The sequence below is a fragment of the Thermobia domestica genome, chromosome 4, assembly GCF_964235325.1.
Source record: "Thermobia domestica chromosome 4, izTheDome1.hap1.1, whole genome shotgun sequence".
Lineage (NCBI taxonomy): Eukaryota > Metazoa > Arthropoda > Insecta > Zygentoma > Lepismatidae > Thermobia > Thermobia domestica.
This window is the reverse complement of record NC_137457.1, coordinates 241680480-241700819: the sequence shown is the minus strand read 5'-3', so window position 1 is coordinate 241700819 and position 20340 is coordinate 241680480. Positions and strand designations below refer to the sequence as shown.

The window sequence follows — 20340 nt, the reverse complement described above, 5'->3', positions numbered from 1 at the left end:
TTCGGAAAAATGTTATGGCATATCTTGTAGGAAATCCTACCCTTTTTGTGCCATACACGTGAAGAGTTTTCCTGTCTAACCGAATGACGTTTATCAACATTGTGAAATAGTTCAGTTTAATAAAAGTACAAAATTGAAGAATTACTATGCTAACCATACTGCATATCCCACTGATATTAATAACAGGCGTTATATTGTTAAATTAGATACCTCTAAAAAAAGAACATAAATGTCAGAAGGGTGCTGGAATACTTTTGGTGTACCACTTGTTACAAGATTTACAAATAAAATTTAATACTCTACATGGAAAGATATATTTATAAGGATCAAATTTCTGCAAACAACAGAATTAAATACAAAGTAATACAGCTGTATTTTATGTTTACAATTGTAGGGTTAGTAGTGTAAAATTATTATAAATGTTTTAAGGACAGATAAAATAGGTGAGAGACAAGGTTTAGCAGAAAGGATCCAGCTAATTTTTCTAAGAAATGTTACAATTTCGGTAGTTTCTATTTACATTAGTTTAGTTTAGGCTGGTTCAGGTTAGTTACGGTTATGTGACGTTAGATTATATTAGTATATGGTTCCAGCTAATTTTCAAAAAGTGATAGAATTTCGTATACTTCTATTAATATTAGGTTAGTTTAAGTTAGTTAATTTCATTAGGTTAGATTTGGTTAGGTCTAAGTACTTGCATCTTCCATTTCTCCTGTACATTTTGTATGTTTTTCTTACTTTTGGACCCCTTCTGCGAAACATTTACCTAAGTGAATGCATATGAAAGATGACCGGTGATACTATTTTCCACCGCATGTTTATTTCTTTATAGTTTACAGAAGCTATAGTTTATGTTTACAAGTGGAGCGCTACCACCACGATAGCATGACAATTGCTATTCAAACTCGTATCATTGCCGAAACCCACTCGTTTTCACTACATTAACTGACGCCCCTGCTTCCTTCGCTCGCACCCCCTGACTGACGCTTGGGCCCCAGCTTCGCCCTGCCCTGACTGTTAGATAGCATTCGTACTTTCCAGAGGCCACCAAGCACAACTTGGTTTGCGTTTTTTGCACTATAGTTTTTATGCTATATATCGTATTTGTATGCAAATCGTGAAAGAATTGTAGTTTATCATCAATTGCTTTTGATGGTTCTCTCGAGGGATTTTATTTATGCTATGTGAATAATTTTCATGTCGGTTAACGTAAATCATTTAGGAAACAATGATAAATTATAATTTTTCAACAATTATTTCGAGTGGTACACCTAAAGTTAACATGTACGATCAGACGATACCTCATCAGTTGTGTTTTCACTTGTTTTGTTTTCAATTTCTCTCACCTGTTGTCGCTCAAATCGAAATCTTACGATTTTTCTTTCCGAAATAGAGCGTGCTCTAAACAAGAGAAATCTCATAGGATCGTTCAGAACACAGGAAATAACATGCGATCTGATGCCATACACGTTGAGATTTTGACTCTAGGACAAATCGTAAGAGATTTCCTATGATCTATCCTGAGGAAGAAATTGAACTTCTTGTGTGTGTGTGTGAGTGTGTGTTGGTCGAAAAAGCAATCCCTTTCTGTACGCTTCCCTTTCTCCTCACAAATACAACTCCAATAACTTATCAGATGAATTAAGTTGTTTGACTAGTTTGGCTGCAAGAAAGAATCATTGGAGAAGTGAGGGAACCGAACTCCCCATCACTACTTTTGATAATTCCCGAAACTTCGATAATACTCGAACATTCGATAATACCCAAAACTTCGATAATACTCGAAATGTCGATAATACCCGAAACTTCGATACTTTCAAATAGTCGGACGGTTTCGAGTAACCGATGACAACTCGATATTTTCACTCCCGAAATTCGATAGGTCCTCAGCCTTATCGAACACCCATAGGCCAAATCTGTTTCAGGCCTCAATACAGGATTGGAATTTTTAAAACTGAAAATATCATGCCAAAGAATATAAATTTTCGCTTTTGTCTTTAATTTCTATTAAATTCTGTAATATTTACAAACATTTTCTACACTTGAGTAAATGAATTTTAAGTCTGTTTCGTGCTATACAATAAATAATTTGAAATAAGTTTTATTTCAAAAATTACACAGAAATGTTGACTTAATTTAAAATTTATTGCAAAAAGTTAATTTAGTATTGATCAAAAATATGTGAGGCCAGACCTCACCTGATGAACAGCTAATGCATAAAACACGAACCAACTTTTGATAGGTTACCACCAAAAAAGCACGAAGTTATCTAACCGAGTCAAAGCAGGGGTACCGTAGGGAGCAGGCGCGTCATCGATGGGAGTATACACATAAACAAGGAAAGAAGAAGAGCACACGCACAATATTTTTACTGTTACTCAAAATTCATTTCAATATTCTGTGCACTGACAGTAATTACTCATATTCACACTCTCATTCCTTCATGAGAAATGTTTCACACTGTATTTTACCTATATGTAAATTTTTTATTTGGTAGAACCATCTGCTTGAGCAAACCCATTGATTTAAAGTCTTGAGATAAAAGGAAAACCGGTTGCATTTACCGAAATTTAGTTAAATAAATACAAACTGTACAAAATTGTCTTCTTCTCTGAAGTCCTGAACCCGCGTATCTCCCTAGTTAATGACTGCTTTGCCAACATTATGAGAAAGAGAAACAATAGAATTCAGAAACAAATAAATGAATTATCTTCGACGATTGCTTAATGATAAGGTCATAAAAAGTCATCGAGAACAAGTTGGCGACTCGCGGATGTTTAAGGTTTTTCAAAATTCTGGGCATTCGAGTGTTAAGTCTTCCTATTGTCCTATACTTAATAATTTTCTTTTTTTCTTTCCTGTTTATAAATAATTCGATCATTGATATTTCCTCGACCCTCTTCATAACACAAAGAAACTAGTTTAAACAGAACTTTAATAGAGATGAAAAACATCCCAATTTCATTTATGTTCTGGTATTTGTGTTTCGTGATGTAAACAAAAACAAAACAATAGTGAAATGTTAAAATGGCATCCGAGGCAGAAGTGAATGACAAGAAATTGTCAGATATATTTGATGTAGGTCTTGAAAAGTACAATTCACTATCTAAAAGCGATGAGCCAACTAACAGTACTAGTTTTCAGGTATGTTTCACTGATAGTTCGAAAATTGTTATGTTCAGCATAAAGTAAAGCCGCAGAATAATGAAGGAACTATTCATTACCGATCCATTTCAAATATTTACATAATGGTGTTCCGTAGTTGAGTTCATAGCATTTTACCATAATAACACAGGCAAGATATTACTCTAGATAATTTATTGAGCGGTGTTGGTATAGTTTTGGCGCACCACGTTTTGGAAGATTTGCAGGGAAATTTGAATACTTTCTATAAAAAGACACGTTTATAAAGTACATAGCCTATTCCTGCAGGCGACAGAATTTTATACAAAATAATACATTTGTATTTTAGGTATACAAGTGTAGGGTTGCTAGTGTAAAATTGCGAGTGCTTTACGATGGATAAAATGAGTGAGTGCATATGAAAGATGATTCTATTAGATATTCTTTTTAACCAGCGGTGTATTTCTACACATTGTACAGAAGCTGTACATTATGTTTACAAGAGGAGCGTTACTAGTATAAAACAATGACAAATATTATTGATACTCTTATATTTGGCAAAACCAAGTTATACCCATCATCACTGACGTGCCTGATCCCTTCTGACGCATCCCCACGCTGCGGTGCATTCCCACTGGCTTCGCCCTGACCTGAGTCGGTTAGGTAACTTTTTTTTTGCCCACCTAGCACAGGGTGGTTTGTGTATTTGTACTGTAGGTTTTACGCCATACATCCGGAACCGGTAATTATAAGCAAATGGCGAAAGAATTGTTTTTCAGCAATTGCTTCTGGTGGTCTCCTTGTGTTTTATCTAGAGAGGGGAAAGGGGAGAGAAGATTTCCTATGAATTCATATTTTTTTATAACTATATAGCTTAATTTTGGGTAGGGTAGGTTGAGTTCGGTTACATTACGTTCTATTTACTATCATAGTTTGTATTCTCCCCTCCCCCGTAATTAGAATTAACCCTAAGGTAGAAATAACATACAGGCTTAACACGTCGTTACACGCACCCGCGGCAAATTGCCGCAGTTTTGCAAAAACACCTGCACTTTCCTTATTCTAAGACAATAGGGGCGGAGGGGCCGAGTTATCCCCTATCCACCCCACCTCCACCTCACTCTGACCGGTTTTGCCAGTCACGCGCATGGTTCGGGAGTTGAAGGGTGTGTATTGGTCACCGTGAGGAAATTCCTAACGGGCGTGTTCTAGTGTTAAGTGTTGTATTTTAAGGGCCGTTTGCTCATTCTTTAAACGTATTGTTTGAAGAGCAAAACAACAGGTGGCACTTGTATCCTACAAAGCTGCAAAGAACAAGTATATTGTATTACTTTGCACATGGCACGAGGACAATGAGTTTGGTGAAAGTACAGGTGATGCATGCAAACCACCAATTACCTTCTGCAACAAAAACAAATGTAATGTAGATGTCAGTGACGCCATGCAAAAGAGTATAGCGTATCGAGTGTATCAAATCGCTGGCCACTAAAAATTTTTTTCTTTGAATTGAATGTTGGTGGAATAAATTCGTTTGTTATTTGGAAAGCCAACAACATGGGAGATAATGAATTCAACAAGCCTGCAAGAAAAGACTTCTTGAAATCACTTGGCCGAAAGCTTATTTTGGATTATGCGCAAAGAAGAGTAGCTGCAAACTATCCAATCGCAAGGTCAATAAAGGACCGGCTAGTTGAAATATTCAAACTTCAGCCAACTAGACAAGAACCTCAAGCAGCACCTGATCAGCGAGGTCACAATAGTTTGCGGTATCTGCCCTAGCAGAAAGAACAGTAAAATTACTGTCTTATGCATCACCTGCAACACTCCGAAATGCAAGGAACATAAGACAATCATGTACAAACTGCACCGAGGGTGGCCAAGGACTAGCTGCAAATGATAAGAACGGAGAAGGTGACATGTAAGTATACGTTCTAAATTTCACTGGACTAGTTTCATAACATCACTGTTCTAGTACATCAATGATGTTTTTGTACATTTTTTTGCATTTGTAATAATAAAACATGTGTCACTTTGACGGACAAAATTTCCTATAGCCGAAATAGCTAATGCGGCAATTGCTCACAGCGCGTGTTCTGGCGTTACTTTGTAAATCGAAGAGTGCAGCAATATCCTAACGTGGCGTGTTTTCGTGTAGTAATAAAAAATTCAAAAACTGAAAACATAACAAAATTTTTCTCAAAATCTTTAGGTTAATCTTTTTTAGGTACTGAAAGTGTCTATAAGAAGCTAAGAAGCCAAAATTTCATGGAGTAAATTTCTCACTCAATAAAAATGAACAAATATTGAAATTAACTATCAAAACTTGCGTGAGCAAATTGCCGTCATGGCGTGTCCTCATCTTACAATTGGGGGGCTTGTACTGACGTGTTAATGTTAGTGTAGTTCTAGGTTTACTGCTAATCTTCCACAGATAGCGGCTCCGGATAAGACATTCATGAATTTGTTTTCAACATTGTATTACTACTTGCGTGTTGATATTTTAGTATACCTTACCTACAGCTAGTACTGTCTCATTTCCGGCATTTACTCCTTACTGATAATCACTATTCAGAAATTACTAAAATAGTGAATCCTTACAGTTTTGCATAACTTAACTTTTAGAGAGGAAGTTCCGGGTGCTGCCCGCTATCAAACACATGTTCATGGAATAGTTACAACAACAAATCTCATGCAAAAGTACTTCTTTCTTGCGTGTTATCCCATTCCATGGAGACATATTCATGAAAAATGCATTTCTTTTAGTATAACATGCACCAAATGAGAAGCTCCATTACTAGTTGCAGATTGACTTCAGAGGGCTTAACATGGCGTAAATAGTGTGGACGTATGGCAAAACTACAGTGCATAAAACACGAACCAACCTGTGCTAGGTTACCACTAAAACCCACCAATGCTATCTATCAGAGTCAGGGAAAGAGCGGCAGCGAGGGGCTGCGTCCGTAGGTAGCAAGTGCGTCAGCGACGTGGGGATATGCATAAAGGAGGGTAGTGGGAAAACACAAGTTATAGAATACATGCCTTGTGTTTCACAGCTTTGTGATACTTGTATGATCACTTCGTACACTGCCTTCACAGTTCACATAGCACTTAACTTCATCATGTCTTTCTTATGGGCACTATGTGGTAAAGAGTACACTTTCCGTTTTGTATTTGCCATCTTAGTATAGGCCTTCATGCGAATTGTATTTCGATGTATCTTTATTGTTTAATCTTATTGTGAAATCAAATATAATATTCCTCTTCCGTGGATTGTACAAATTTACGCCCCCCTCCTCCACACACACTCATAAAATGGGATAGCACTCAAAATTTTGCCCCATTTCAGTACATTCAATTCAGATGCAACTTCCCTCTTATTAGTTTCCACTCTACGTTTCTGCATTTCCCTCCATTACAACAGCATATCCATCCTATCTTTGTTAATAAGACAGGGGGTTTGAAACTCTGTCTTATTATGCTCTTTTGCTTGTTTGCCTAAAATCGCATCGGTCGGCGAACTCATATAGTTCAGAATTTAACTTCGTTTTTCTCCCTAACAGGGTTGACTGGTTTAAACCAAAAAACGAAAAATGTCCGTAAAAGTGTAACTATTTGTAAAATCTTGATGAACACACGTTTGTGGGTTATCACGCTTCACTCCCATATATTATTCGTACTATATTCAGACTTAAATTCCCCATTCTTTACTCAAAGAGATTATATTACTAAAGCAACATTTTTTATGTAAATTTATGGATGTTTCTTTTGTGATTTGTTTATAGTTTATTATTATTGTTATGCAACCAAAGGAAAATTATAAACATTGTTTCGTTTTAATAATTTTTACTATTGATAAAATACATCGAAATGTCGTACTTTTTTGGGGTGGGGTCATACAAACCCCACGAGAGGCAATTATTGAAAATAACGAGAATGTTTGGTAACTATTTATGTATAAATGGGTCAGAGCCAAAGTGGACTCAAATAATTCGTATCTTTATTCACTTTTCTTACTGATATGCAAAGTAAGTCGTTATATTTCTTTAACTTGGACTAATAAAAGTCGTAGTGAACTGACTTGGACTAAATTAATTCTTCTGTACTCTGTAGTACTTCGAAATTGTCCATATGTAATTCTGTATAATGGATCCACTTGTGCAATTGTTTATCTTTTTGTCCTTCTGTACTAATGACTCTCGACGACTATATTAAGAAGCATGTAAAGATCAGTACAACATATTTTTATCAGGAGTCCTTCGTGAGTGAGTCGGCAGACGTATAGCATTTGTGGTCAATTAGTCCCGGTTTCGAGCTCAAATGGAGAACAATTTCTCTTGGATGTAAGCCGAGAGGCGGTTTGGATTCCGCTTTAAGCTTATGTGACCCCTTCCAACGTAATCCGGTTGTTGCATACTAACACTAAGGCGAAGCAAGCTTACTTCTGTCCATATGTGATATAAATACATAGAGCAAATTATTTAAACCAAAAAAACCTGGTTTAAACCAAAAAAACCGGTTTTAAACAAAAAAAACTTTTTTTGGTTTTTTTCAATAAAAACCATGGTTTTTGCCAACCCTGCTCCCTAATTAGTCACCCTACAGTGATGACCGTTATTGCCTTTTTTGTTACTCTCTTGCTGACATTTCATCTGATAGCCACCATCGAAACAGTTAACGCAAGTTTACAGTAGTTCATCAAGTTAAAAAAAATTATAAAATTACATATATATTTATTTTATATATATTTACCTTCACATTTTTGCTTTTCATGATTCCTAAGATATCATCCATTCTTATTTTCATGGCAGATGCCCAAATAATTCCATACAGATTGATAATATGAGTAGGAAGTGATACGCCATTAGAACGATTTAGTTTTGGGGAGCCAGCATTTTTCTGAAAATAATGTTAATATTACAGTAATTCGAGTAAAATTAGGTTATTGCATCACTGTACTCATACACGCTTAGTCACGCTTGCGCTTACTACCAATAGTTCATACAGCCCTTCACATATCTCATTTCCGTACAGTGTATTTTATTCCATTGACTTCTCAAATTACACACGAATCAATTACCCTTATGTAACATCAGCTCATGTCTCCTGTAAATGTTCTGTTTTTTACTTTTGGCCCCGCACATCTAAATATAACCCACGATAATTGTGAGAAAATCACTATCCAACCTGTGCTAGGTGGGCTGCTACAAACAAGAGTTCTATGTATTCCGCTTGAAGACGGGGCGAAGCTACTGGGCCAGAGCGGTAACACCGGTGTGCATCTGAAGGAAGAAGATGCGAGGCGATTGTGGTATACACAAAAACTATTATTCGTGCTAAAGACATGTACCAACTTGTACTAGGTAGCCAGTACAAGCAAGAATTGTATCCCGAGTCGGCAGGCAAAGCTGGTGAGCCCATGCAGGCATACATGTGTAGGGAGAAGGCGCGAAGCGAAAGTAGGTATGCGTGAAAACGATTACTCATCCAAAAAACGGACAAACCTGTACTAGCTCGCCACTACAAGTAACAGTTGATCGTGATCATATGTTATATTTACACGCAACTTAATGTGGTTTTCGTTTTTTTTTGTTTAAACCGTTTTTTTTATTTTTATTTATTTATTTATTTATTTATTTTGTTTGTTTAAATAATTTACTCTATGTATTTGTATTAAATATGGACAGAAATTAGTTTGTTTCGCCTTGGTGTTATTATGCAACAACAAGGTTATGCTAGAAGGGGTCACATCAGGGTTTGAAAAAACCCGGGTATTTTTGAAAAAACCCAACCCACCTGGGCCCATATGGGTTTTTTCGGGTTTAATTGTTTTTTTTTTTTTTTTTTTTCGAAATATCTCAATGTCTTTTGGGTAAAAGTGTTAAAATGTGATTTATATTTCAAGATTGTCATTGTCGCAACTTGCAACAATTTTCTGTTTACTACTGTTTTGACAAAATGGCGGCCATTTTGAAATTTTATATTGAATCGACGAGAAAATGTATACAGCAAATTTAAAACGTCTCTTGCTTCTACCCTCAAAAGTTAAACTTTAAAGTCCGAAAATTGCACCCTGTAGCGTGGATACACGCTAGTTGAAAAATGGCCGGCATTTTGAAATTTTACTTTGGACCACCGCCAAAATGCATAAGCAGCTAATTTAGAGTGTCTCTTCTTTTGCTCTGAAAATTTGTTTTTAAAAGACCGAAAACTGCTCTTTGCAGCGTGGACACCCTGCAATTTTGAAAAACAAAGATGCCGCCATTTTGAAATATTACGTTTGTATGCCGCCAAAAATTTATGCAGGAAATTTAGTGTGACTCGTGCTTGTACCCTGAAAATTTAAACTTAAAAGACCGAAAGTTGTACCCTGTAAGATATGTGTGGTGTACAGGCAGACAAACGAACAAATGTAGATCGAATCATTCCAAGATCCTCAGTAACGTTCGCCAAATACAGTATGAATACCAAATATATTAATTTAAAACAAATATATAATTCATGTATTATAAAATAAATGTTTCAAAATATCTTATATGGCAAATATCTTCCAGCGTAAAATAAATGGTTTTATTGTTGAATTTCACTTCCGATACTTTGCGCGTTCAATTACGGGAATTTCCCAAGCACTTTTTCATGACGGGTTTTCCCCGAAAATGCAACTTTCTTTACTGTGCATCGATACTTCCACTAGTAAGGAAGTTTAAATTCAGTACTTGAAATAGTAGGGTGGGGTAAGTGGGGGCTAAAGTTTTGGCATTGCGTTTTTTTTTTTTTTTTTTTTTTTTTTTTTTTTTTTTTTTTTTTTTTCGATTTTATAAAATAATTTTCTCAGCTAATAAGGATTATATTTCATAAAAACGGACCCTGAAAGACGTCTGTAATCATCGCTATACAAAGTAACACTGAACTTTGCAATACTCGACCAAAATTTCCCGATTTAATTATATTTTAGTCTTTCTTCCGTTTGTTTCCTCCCAGCGGTATATTATCACACACAAACACACGTAACACACTATCTGCAGGTGCCGACTTTAAAAGGGGGGGGGGAGCTTTTCTGTTCCGTCTCTCCAAACTAAAAGGAGAGTGGTTTTGCTCTTATATAATTATAAAGTAATGATTACAAGGTGGTTGCATATCTTCAGGAGTACCGCTAGTGATTCTTCCCCCCCGTCCCTTCTAATCCAAGGGTCTGAGCACGCCTGTGATTTAAGACAATTAACAAAGAGATAATTCCGAATTTATAAAGTAAATATCTTTAATTAAAATAAATATCTTCCAGCTAAAAATAGTTTTATTGTTGAAGTGTTCACTTCCAATGCTTTGTGCGTTCAATTGCGGGAATTTCCCGAGCACTTTTTCATGACGGGTTTTCCCCGAAAATGCAACTTTCTTTACTGTGCATCGATACTTCCACTAGTAAGGAAGTTTAAATTCAGCACTTGAAATAGTAGGGTTACATAGTCTTCGGAACTCCGAGCATTAAGCTTCTTAAAGACAAGAATTTTTACGCTATTGCTGGTGTTGATTCAAGATAATGCTTAATTGAAGAGTAGCGACTAATGATAAAACTAAACTGTTGTTGTTGGAAAGCAAAATTTTACTGAAGAATTACTTGTGTTACCATCTAATGTATGAAATAATACTAATAGCTTTTCTAATGTATTTACATATTTACTGGAGGTACAGGCACCTATGGCATTAAACTCGTCAAATGTATGAGGGATAACGTCCCACGGCGTCGCCGAGCACACTATTCACGGAAAGTGTTTTTTAAAATATAAAATTGCATATTTTATTTCAAATAGGTTATAAACACAATCCATACATTAATTTGTTCTGTAATTATCTCAAGCTAAGGTAGCTTTTTGATTCATTCAGAACTTTATATAGGTCTAACATTGAATGTTGTTGTATACTTTTAACATGAAAGCATCTAATTCGCCCAAGGGAAGTCCAAAATCTGATGCAAGTCACTTTTAATGTGATCACCTTAGTTATGCCGATAATATACTAACAGAAAGCTCAAAAACCCAGGTGGGTTTTAAAGTGGGTTTTTTCAGGTGGGTCATACCCGAAAAAACCCGGTAGGTTTTTCGGGTTGGGCCCACTTGGGCAAACCCTGGGTCACATAAGCTTAAAGCGGAATCCAAACCGCTTCTCGGCTTACATCCATGAGAAATTGTCGATTTGGACACAAAACCGGGACTAATTGGTCATAAATGCGATTGCCGACTCACTCACGAAGGACTCCTGATAAAAACTACGTTGTAATGATCTTTACATACGCCTACTTGTCAATATGATTGTCAAGAGTCATTTCAGAAGGGCAAAAAGATAAACAGTTACACAAGTAAAAACATTATACAGAATTATATATAAATCGGAACACTCCTGCCTTAGCCATTGGAAAAATCCTGTTATTACTTTAAATGTATTTGTGTGTAAAATTTTAAGGTCAACGTACCATAATCACTACTCTAAAACTGAGGTATTAAATTACAAATTTGGTATGTAGATATCATTCAATAAAAGTAAAACCAAGTCAAATCCAAGCTGATGTTGGAAGCAACGTAGGCAGTTGATAAATTTTACCAATTTCTATCAATATATTTAAGCAACCTTGGCTTCTTTATAAAACAACAGGCATTGATTCAAGTAGAAATATATAATTTGGTTTAATTTCGTATGTTTAGGCTTAACATCCTTATGAAATACCAAGGTTATCACGGAGAAGACTTTTGCTTAGAGGGACGCTTCGAATCGCTACTTGGTTTACACCTGAAAGATGGGTTGTGGTTCGACCGAGAATTGAACACGGGACCCCTTGATTAAAAGGTGAAAAGTAGATAAACGTAATGCGGATAGTTTAATATGTGGAAACGTCACCATGAAGTTCACACGTTTCAAAGCATTTTCCGTTCTTTTTTGAAAAAACCAAGGTTTAAACCACCTTGGTTTAAACCAGCCAGCCCTGAACGTATATGAGATAGGAAGTAACTCTTGTAACGGAAACGTATTGTCTGCTGTGAACATTAGTGCAGTACTCAGAATTATCAACAGGTATACGACTTCTATACCACATGTAATGCTTTCACACTGTTAATAGTTCTATAATATTAATAGTCTTGGTTTCACTCTTGTAAACATAAAATACAGTTTCCCTGCATTGTACTTCGCTGGTAGAAACTAATATCTAATATAATCTTCTTTTATATTCATTTACTCATTTTAACCGTAAAATTACCGTTTTTATGAACTTTCCTAAACCTGCACCTAAGCCTTCATAAGAGAACCACTGTATATACTATATACACTCAAACAACTAGCGTGTACTTACCCAAGGTAGACCTAACATTTATCTTAGCTTCATTTCTCTGTTACTGTTTTATTTCTGTTACTTAATCGAAATAATTTCTTATTTCCACGATTTACCTTCTACTGCCTTCTGTATTTCGTGTGTCTCCCATAAAGTAAGTACGTAAGTAAGTTCTCAGATTACATGCTTGCTTCTTGTATAGTTGTACAGTATAACCATATTAATCTTACATGTCTCTTTCATTCCTGAGTAGTATATTTTACATCTTAAATAATAAAATTATAGTGGCTCCGAATTTGATCTACAGCTCTCATTTTGCTAATTTGCTGAAATAGATTCTTTTCTGTACAAACTTATGTTTGTTCAACTTTATAAAACAAGCCACTAGGAATAGAAGCAAACTATGGCTATTTATAAACACATTTTATTGAAATTGAAATAAAATTTTTGATGTCTCAGGTAATGCCCTTTAGGCTAAAGGAGACAGATGAGTAATGAAAGTGAATAATTGTTAAAGAATTTTGTGAAATGAGAATGTGGGAGGAAACGAGAGATCTCACGGAGACGATGTCCTCCACAAAATCAAGTCAGACCAAGGACCACCCACAGCAGAGGCGAGCACTCCACTATTGAGCCACTTGTGCCACAAAACGTATTGTATTGTATGCAGTGATTGGCAGCTCATTTGCAGTTAACTTACCAAGTCTGTGTATTAAGAGACCCGAAGGCTCATCGCCACAGAAACAATTCTGCATTGGATAATATCTGTGTCAGGCCAGACCATTCCGGATTATTACCAGCCTTCTCGCTCTTTCCCCAAATCGTGCTTTATTTTATCATTCACTTTCCTAATCTACGGAAAGGGCTCTATCCACTAGAATTATATTAACCCAGCTCATATTACTTATGCGAGCTACATGCCTTGCCCATCTTAGACATATCGAAATCATTATATGTGTGACACTGTAAGTGATGTGTAGGTATTGTAAAATTCAGCATCGTAAACAGGGTTTGCCAAAGTGGGCCCAGCCCGAAAAAACCCACCGGGTTTTTTCGGGTTGTACCCACCTGAAAAAAAACACCTTAAAACCCACCTGGGTTTTTGAGCTTTTTGTTAATATATTATTGATACAACCAAGGTGATCACATTGAAAGTGATTTTTATCAGATTTTGGACTTTTCATGGGCGAATCGAATGCTTTCCCGTTAAGGTATACAACATTCAACATAAGACCTTTATAAAGTTCTGAATGCACTGAATGAATAAAAAAACCTTACCTTAGCTTGAGATAACTAAGTAACAAATTAGTGTATGGATTATGCTGATAGCGTATTTGAAGGAAAAAATGCAATTTTATATTTTAGAGAATACTTTCCGTGAATAGTGTGCTCGCCAACTCGACGACGCCGAGGGACGTTGTTCCTCATACGTTTGACGCGTTTAAAGCCATAGATGCCGGTACTACCAGTAAACATGTAGTGCATTAGTAAAACTATTAGTATTATTTATGCCTTACCTTTGATGGTAACACAAGGATTCTTCAGTAAAATTTAGGTTTCCAACAACAGTTTAGTGCAGTTATTTATAGGTACTCTTCAAATAAGCATTATATAGAATCAACACCAACAAAAGCGTAAAAATTCGTCAAATTTAAGAAACTCGATGCTCAGAGTTCCGAACTACGTACCGCTTACTATTTCAAGTGCTGAATTCGAACTTTCGTACTAGTGGAAGTATCGATGTACAGTAAAGGGAGCTGCATTTTCGACGGAGGAGGAAAAAAAAACGTCCCGAAAGAAGTTCTCTTGAAATTTCCCCAATTGAACGCACAAAGCATCAGAACTGAATACTTCAACAATAAAACTATTTATTTTATGCTGGAAGATATTTAATTTCATTTAAGACATTCTGAAACATCCTAAATATATATAAAACTACATGATCTGACATAAATTATTGAGCACTTCCTGTAGGGCTACAATGATTAAATTTGGCATGGTGATAGCTTTCCGGGACTAACCGACAGAAAAATTGCCAAAAGTGAATATTTTTAATTTTTAGGGGGTCTAAAGAGGGGATGAAAAATTTCCCCATGTTATTTAAATGGGACTTTTTTGGACCTATAATCTCATGTTTTAGGTACTTAGAATTGGAATAAAAACTTGAAATTCGGTATGCTTGTACGTTTTCTTAGCAGTACCTAAGTAAATCAGTAAACATTTAAAAATACAACTTTAGAGTGGTTTTATAGGGAACTGAAAAATCTTTCCCATGTTATTTATGTGGAACACCTTTTACACCCCCAAAATGTTTAGGCCCTTCCGGCATGATTAGAATGATGAAATTTGGCATGATTATAGCATTCCAGGATTAACCGACAGGAAAATAGCCAAAAGTGAATATTTTTAATATTTTTAGGGGTCTAAAGGATGATGAAGAAATTCCCTTGTTATTTAAATGGGCGTTTTCTTGGGATACAAAATCTTATCTTTTAAATAGTTGCAATAGGAAAAGAAATGATAGAATTGTGGGTTCAAGAAATGCGACGCCGTAGGCCGAGCAAAGACAGTGTGTGGGGGGCGATGCCCCCGGGTGGGCAGATTTAGGAAATATGAAGAGCAAGTTCACGAAATTCACTGTTGATGCAAAGGGCGATAGATAAGAAATGTGAGGCCGTGGGCCGAGCAAACTCGGGGGTATGGGGGGCAGAGCTCCCAGCTAGCAAAAAGCTAGTTTATTTTATAAAATATGAATTATATCTTTCTTAATGGTCTTAAATTAATTTTCTGGAAAGATCCCTCTTGCAACAAGTGCTCAGGAAATTCCCGTAATTGAACGCACAAGGTATCGAAAGTGAACTTCAACAATAAAAACTATTTATTTTACGCTGTTAAATTAATATATTTGGTGTTCACATTTGGCAAACGTCACTGAGGCTTCTGGGATGATTCAATCTGCATTTGTTCTTTCGGCTGCTTGTACCACACATACTACAGTGGATCACTTCCGGTCTTTTAAGTGTAAATTTTCAGAGTACAAGCACGAGACACACTAAATTTCCTGAATAGATTTTGGCGGAATACCAACGTAAAATTTCAAAATGGTGACAATTTATTTTTTCAAAATAGCGGGTATTCACGCTACAAAGCGCAATTTTCGGTCTTTTAAGTCGAAATTTTTAGAGTAGAAGCACGAGATACTCTAAATTAGCTGTGTATATATTTTGGCGATGATCCAACGTAAAATTTCAAAATGGCGGCCATTTTTTCAAAACAGCAGTGAACAGAAAATTGTTGCAAGTTGTGACAATGATAACCTTGAAATATAAATAACATTTTAACACTTTTACCCCACAGACATTGAAATATTTTGATAAAACCCAATTAAATCCGAAAAAAACCAATAAAACCCGAAAATACCCGAAAAAACCCATATGGGCCCAGGTGGGTTGGGCTTTTTCAAAAAAAAACGGCTTTTTTCAAACCCTGATTGTAAATGTACTAATAGAAGCTAAGTCCCTTTTTTTTTTATTTTAATAGTGTTTACCGTGTGCTTCTGTATTTGCTCCTTTAAATGAAAATTTCCTTCCTTGTTAGACATAATTTTGGTTTTTAATTACGATTAATTACTGTCACTGTCAGTCCATATTAGCTATAATTAGAAACCGAAGTTAAGTCTACGGAACACCCTGTAAATTTTTCTTAGAAAAGAAAAGAAAAATCTACAGTAGCAAATGTAAAAGAAAGTATCTGGTGACTCAGTTATATAGCCTATATGGGGGGAGGATTTTCCACTCCCACCACACACATACACGCACTGTCCTCTTTCGATTTCAGTCAATATTGTTGTTGCTGTAATTTTTATATTGTAGAGGTTGAGTACTTCGATATCTCAAGCAAGGCTGTGGCGTTTGACGCTGAGTCTGCAATACCTAGGGATTGGTAAAATATCTTTATATCCGGTTAAAGAACCATTTTTGCTATCTGATTTTTCCTCAAATTTCACACCTATACTTACTATTGATTGTAGCACATCGGGAACACGCATAGCCATTTTTGAATCAGATACATTGAGCTGAGACGCGAGTTTGTAGGTCACAGTCAGGGTTGTGAAAACAGAGATTTAAAAAGCCAGGTAAGTTTTATTGGATGGAAATTGGGTTTTATTAAATTACTTATGTTCATTTAAGGCTGCACTCCTACATAGAATGCCATTAATGTGCTCATGTTCTATTATATACACGATAATTCCCTTCTTGCACAAAGGGAATCCGTGAAGTCCTACCCACGTTTCGTTGAACTCACTTTACACTATTAGCACTCGCTTACATTTCAATTTCTAGAAAGAAGGAAGTAGACAATTTTGTAGAGTGACGAAAAGGTGGATAGTTTTATATAATATATAGGAAAATAATCCTCTATTCACTGAGGATTCAAATATCTAAGCCAGCTGTCCTGACCAAAATGCCTCCCGCAAACACGCCACACAAATACTGGGGTAGCATCTTAAGGATAGGAGCCGGAGATATGAACAAAGAAAGAAAGTAAAAAGGAAAGAACCAGTAAAGAGGTATTCCCTACCAGATGGCTTTTTTGAATTTATGAGGCAAGTTGCAAGGAATCTTAAGTTCCTAAGATTGATATAATCCAAACTTCAAAACAGATTGGGTATGGAGGAAGCACTAAAATTAATGAAGATGTACCCTTTCTACGAACGAAGCAACGTTTAGGAAGATGACTTGTGACGTAGACTCTGAATTAATGAAACCAGTGCAGTGTCTTTCACTCAAACTATAGTATTACAAAAAAAGTCGGAGTTTTCATTTGTAATTATTATAAGAGAAGATTTGATTTCCTGTTTAATTCAACTCTTTTTCGTTTTTATTTGTGTAATTATCCAAATGTAGTGTTAAGAAAATGGAAGTAGATCTTTAGTGATTTTCTATTGTAAGTGAAGCGTTTATAATGTCTTTGATTCAAGTTATAGTATCAAAAAAAAAAAAAAAAAAAAAAAAGGCTGATTTGTATGTTTGTAGATATCATAAGAGAGGATTTTGTTTTTGTTTTAATGCAACTATTTTTGTTTGTTTGTGTGTGTGTGTGTGTGTGTGTGTGTGTGTAATTGTCTAAGTGCAGTGTTGAAGAAATATCTTTTGTAATTTCCTTTTTAAGTGAAGCGTTTCGGTTTGGAGAATTAAGATATGGAGAAAGACATTTTATTATTTGATTGTAATAGTACCAGAGGTACTATAATTGTCTTATTTTGTTGTGCTACGCTTATTGGTACTCTTTTTAAGGTTCTCTGATGTTGGGATAGTGAAGTGGATGTTTCCCCCTCTTATCTTAAATGAACTTGCTCTATTTATAGTAGAATACATCAAAATGGAAGGAAAAAATGTGCAAATGGATTTCTAGGTGTAAATATAAACTTTTAAGAGATTTGACAGTTTTCTTCTTAATCCATGCAAATAATATATAAGTAACATAGAGTTATTATGATATTTGTCAAAATTAAAACAAAATATTATTTTGGGATATAAGCGATTAAATTTAAGATTTACGTTTATTGCCATAATTGTCCCACGTCCCCCGATATCTTATGATCTAATCCAATTAAATATTGTCACATTCCAGTTACTTGAATTTTCAAACTAAAATACTCAAGTAATGAACTATAGAACTATTTGTGAATGTTTGGTCGAACTTAGTAAGTGGTTTTGACCTTACGTACTCTTCCTAAGGGACACAGTGGCTCATTGGTAGAGCGTTCACCTCTGGTGTGGAGGTTTTACAGTTCAACCTAAGGCCATAACATTTGTGGTGCACAACATCGTAATTTTCTTGGGGTTCTTTGTTTCTTCCGATATTCTTATTTCACCGATTATTTCCTAGTCATTCACTTCTATTAACCATTCGTCGTCTAAAAGACATAATCGTAGAACGTTAAGATAATGATATTTTATTTTTCACTACTCTCACCCTTCCCCACTGCTTTAAGTTTAATTAGAACCTGTTATTTCTACATATACTGTATGCTTACTTTACTAATTCTTAGTTGTTAAGAGATTTGAATCTTTAAGATAACTTTCCCTTTACCCTCCAAAATTTCAATTTCACATTTTGCATCATGACGTCACCCGCATTTTTGTGAGCACGCCCGAATATTATTAAATATAGTCACAAACTGTGTGCGATATTGTAATCTTATTTATTTTTTTCATTTTCAGGCAGATGTGAAAAGACTTATCACCGTGTTCGAGGATGCTACGAGATTAGTGTCGATCACAGATATTTTTAGCACAAATGAATCAGTGGATGAAGTAGCCACAGATAATCTGAAATATTTCCTTCTCCCTATGTTGTTGGCCTCTTTGCACTCAAAACTTACAACTGAAGATAGGCTGGAAGTGATTCGCGTGACAGAGGTGTACATCAAAGACTTCTTAACACGTTGTAAATCCTATGGAATTATAGATGTTGAAATTCCGGAGGGTGACACGGAAGACGAAGCGAAACCTTCGTGTCAGAAGAAACCAGATTTGATGGCTATGGCACGCGCAAGAGCGTCTAAAATTCAGAGATATCAGGAACAGAAAGAGTTAGAAAGCAAACTGACTGATTTGAAAAAGAAAATGGACAATCCGAACGTGGACGATGAAGTGAAACGAAACTATTACATAACGCTAATTAAATCGTTTGTGAATGGTGCATTGGACGATTTGAATAGTATGGAAATTGAGAAACCTATCCTGGCTCACATGGCAGAAATGAAGAAGCAGCAAGAGCAGCAAGGAGATCAGTCGGAGAGAAGGAAACACGTACCGCCTAGGAAGCCGTTGAAACCTATTATTCTTACGAAGAATGAAGCGCAGAAAAAAGTGTTTGGGTTGGGTTACCCAAGTATTCCAACTATGACTGTGGAAGAATTTTATGAGCAACGAGTAAAAGAAGGATGGTGAGGTTTTATTTATTTATTTAAATATAATTTAATGTGTAATTTTTACATCTTTCAGGTCTAATTAATTCAACCGAGAACAAAATTATCATAATGTTGTCATAAGTTCCAAGAAAGTAACGTAAATAATGTATTTCTTTCCATATACAGGGCCGCGGTGGCTCAGTGGTAGAGCGTTCACCTCTGGTGCTAGGGGTCTCGGGTTCAAACCCTGCTCCCGCCAAGTGAACTTTGTGGTGGACAAACACCGTGTGTGTGGGTTTTCTCGGGGGTTCTCCCGTTTCCTCCCACTTTCTTCATTCCACCATTTCATTCATTACTCATTATCACCGTCTCCTTTAGCCTAACCGGCATAACCGTGGGACGTAAAACTCAAACTTTCATTTCATTTCATTTCTTTCCATATACAGAGGTTGATTCATTTATATTGATACGAATTTAAATGTACTACTTACCTAGGAAATGCCGTGTTTCCGCCACCTGTTGTGTTCGATTTGCAGGCCCGGCATTGAAACTGGACCCCCCACTCCTCTTCACAGGCCAAAGACGGCACAGACTCGACGAGGGAACAGACGCTGCTTGAGGAGTCCAAAAGCACAATAGTCCATCTGGATTCTTGACAAAGATATTAGAAAAGAGACTTGCCGAAATTCCAGTTTTCTGTGCCATACGGCGATAGAATTTCAGCAATGTTTTCACCGTGTGCTGGATGCATTGTCTTGGTGCACTTCAACCTGAATCACGTTTTGTCCGTACAGTACTAGTATCTCATGCTGGTACAGTCCGCAGCAAAAAACCTGCAACATGAGCATGTAAGTTTATTGTGAAACGACGAAGTCTTTTGCTCCAAAATAAGTGTGCAATGGAGGACGCCGAGGTTTCTTCTGGCGTGATTCGTGCCACTTAGACATTATGTTGATTCCCTGCGCTGTTAGGCGTAGTTTCA

The 20340-nt window shown here is 36.1% G+C and overlaps 1 protein-coding gene across 1 annotated transcript in view; it reads left to right on the top strand.

Moving 5' to 3' along the window:
* Positions 1-2984: 2984 nt before the first annotated feature.
* The window catches only part of Tap42 (immunoglobulin binding protein Tap42), a 41469-nt gene continuing 24113 nt past the window's right edge, over positions 2985-20340 (top strand). Inside the window, exons 1-2 of the mRNA XM_081755631.1 lie at positions 2985-3144; positions 18667-19394. Coding sequence (XP_081611757.1) covers positions 3028-3144; positions 18667-19394 — 845 coding nt within the window. The 5' untranslated portion in view covers positions 2985-3027. The remainder of the gene's footprint in view (positions 3145-18666; positions 19395-20340) is intronic.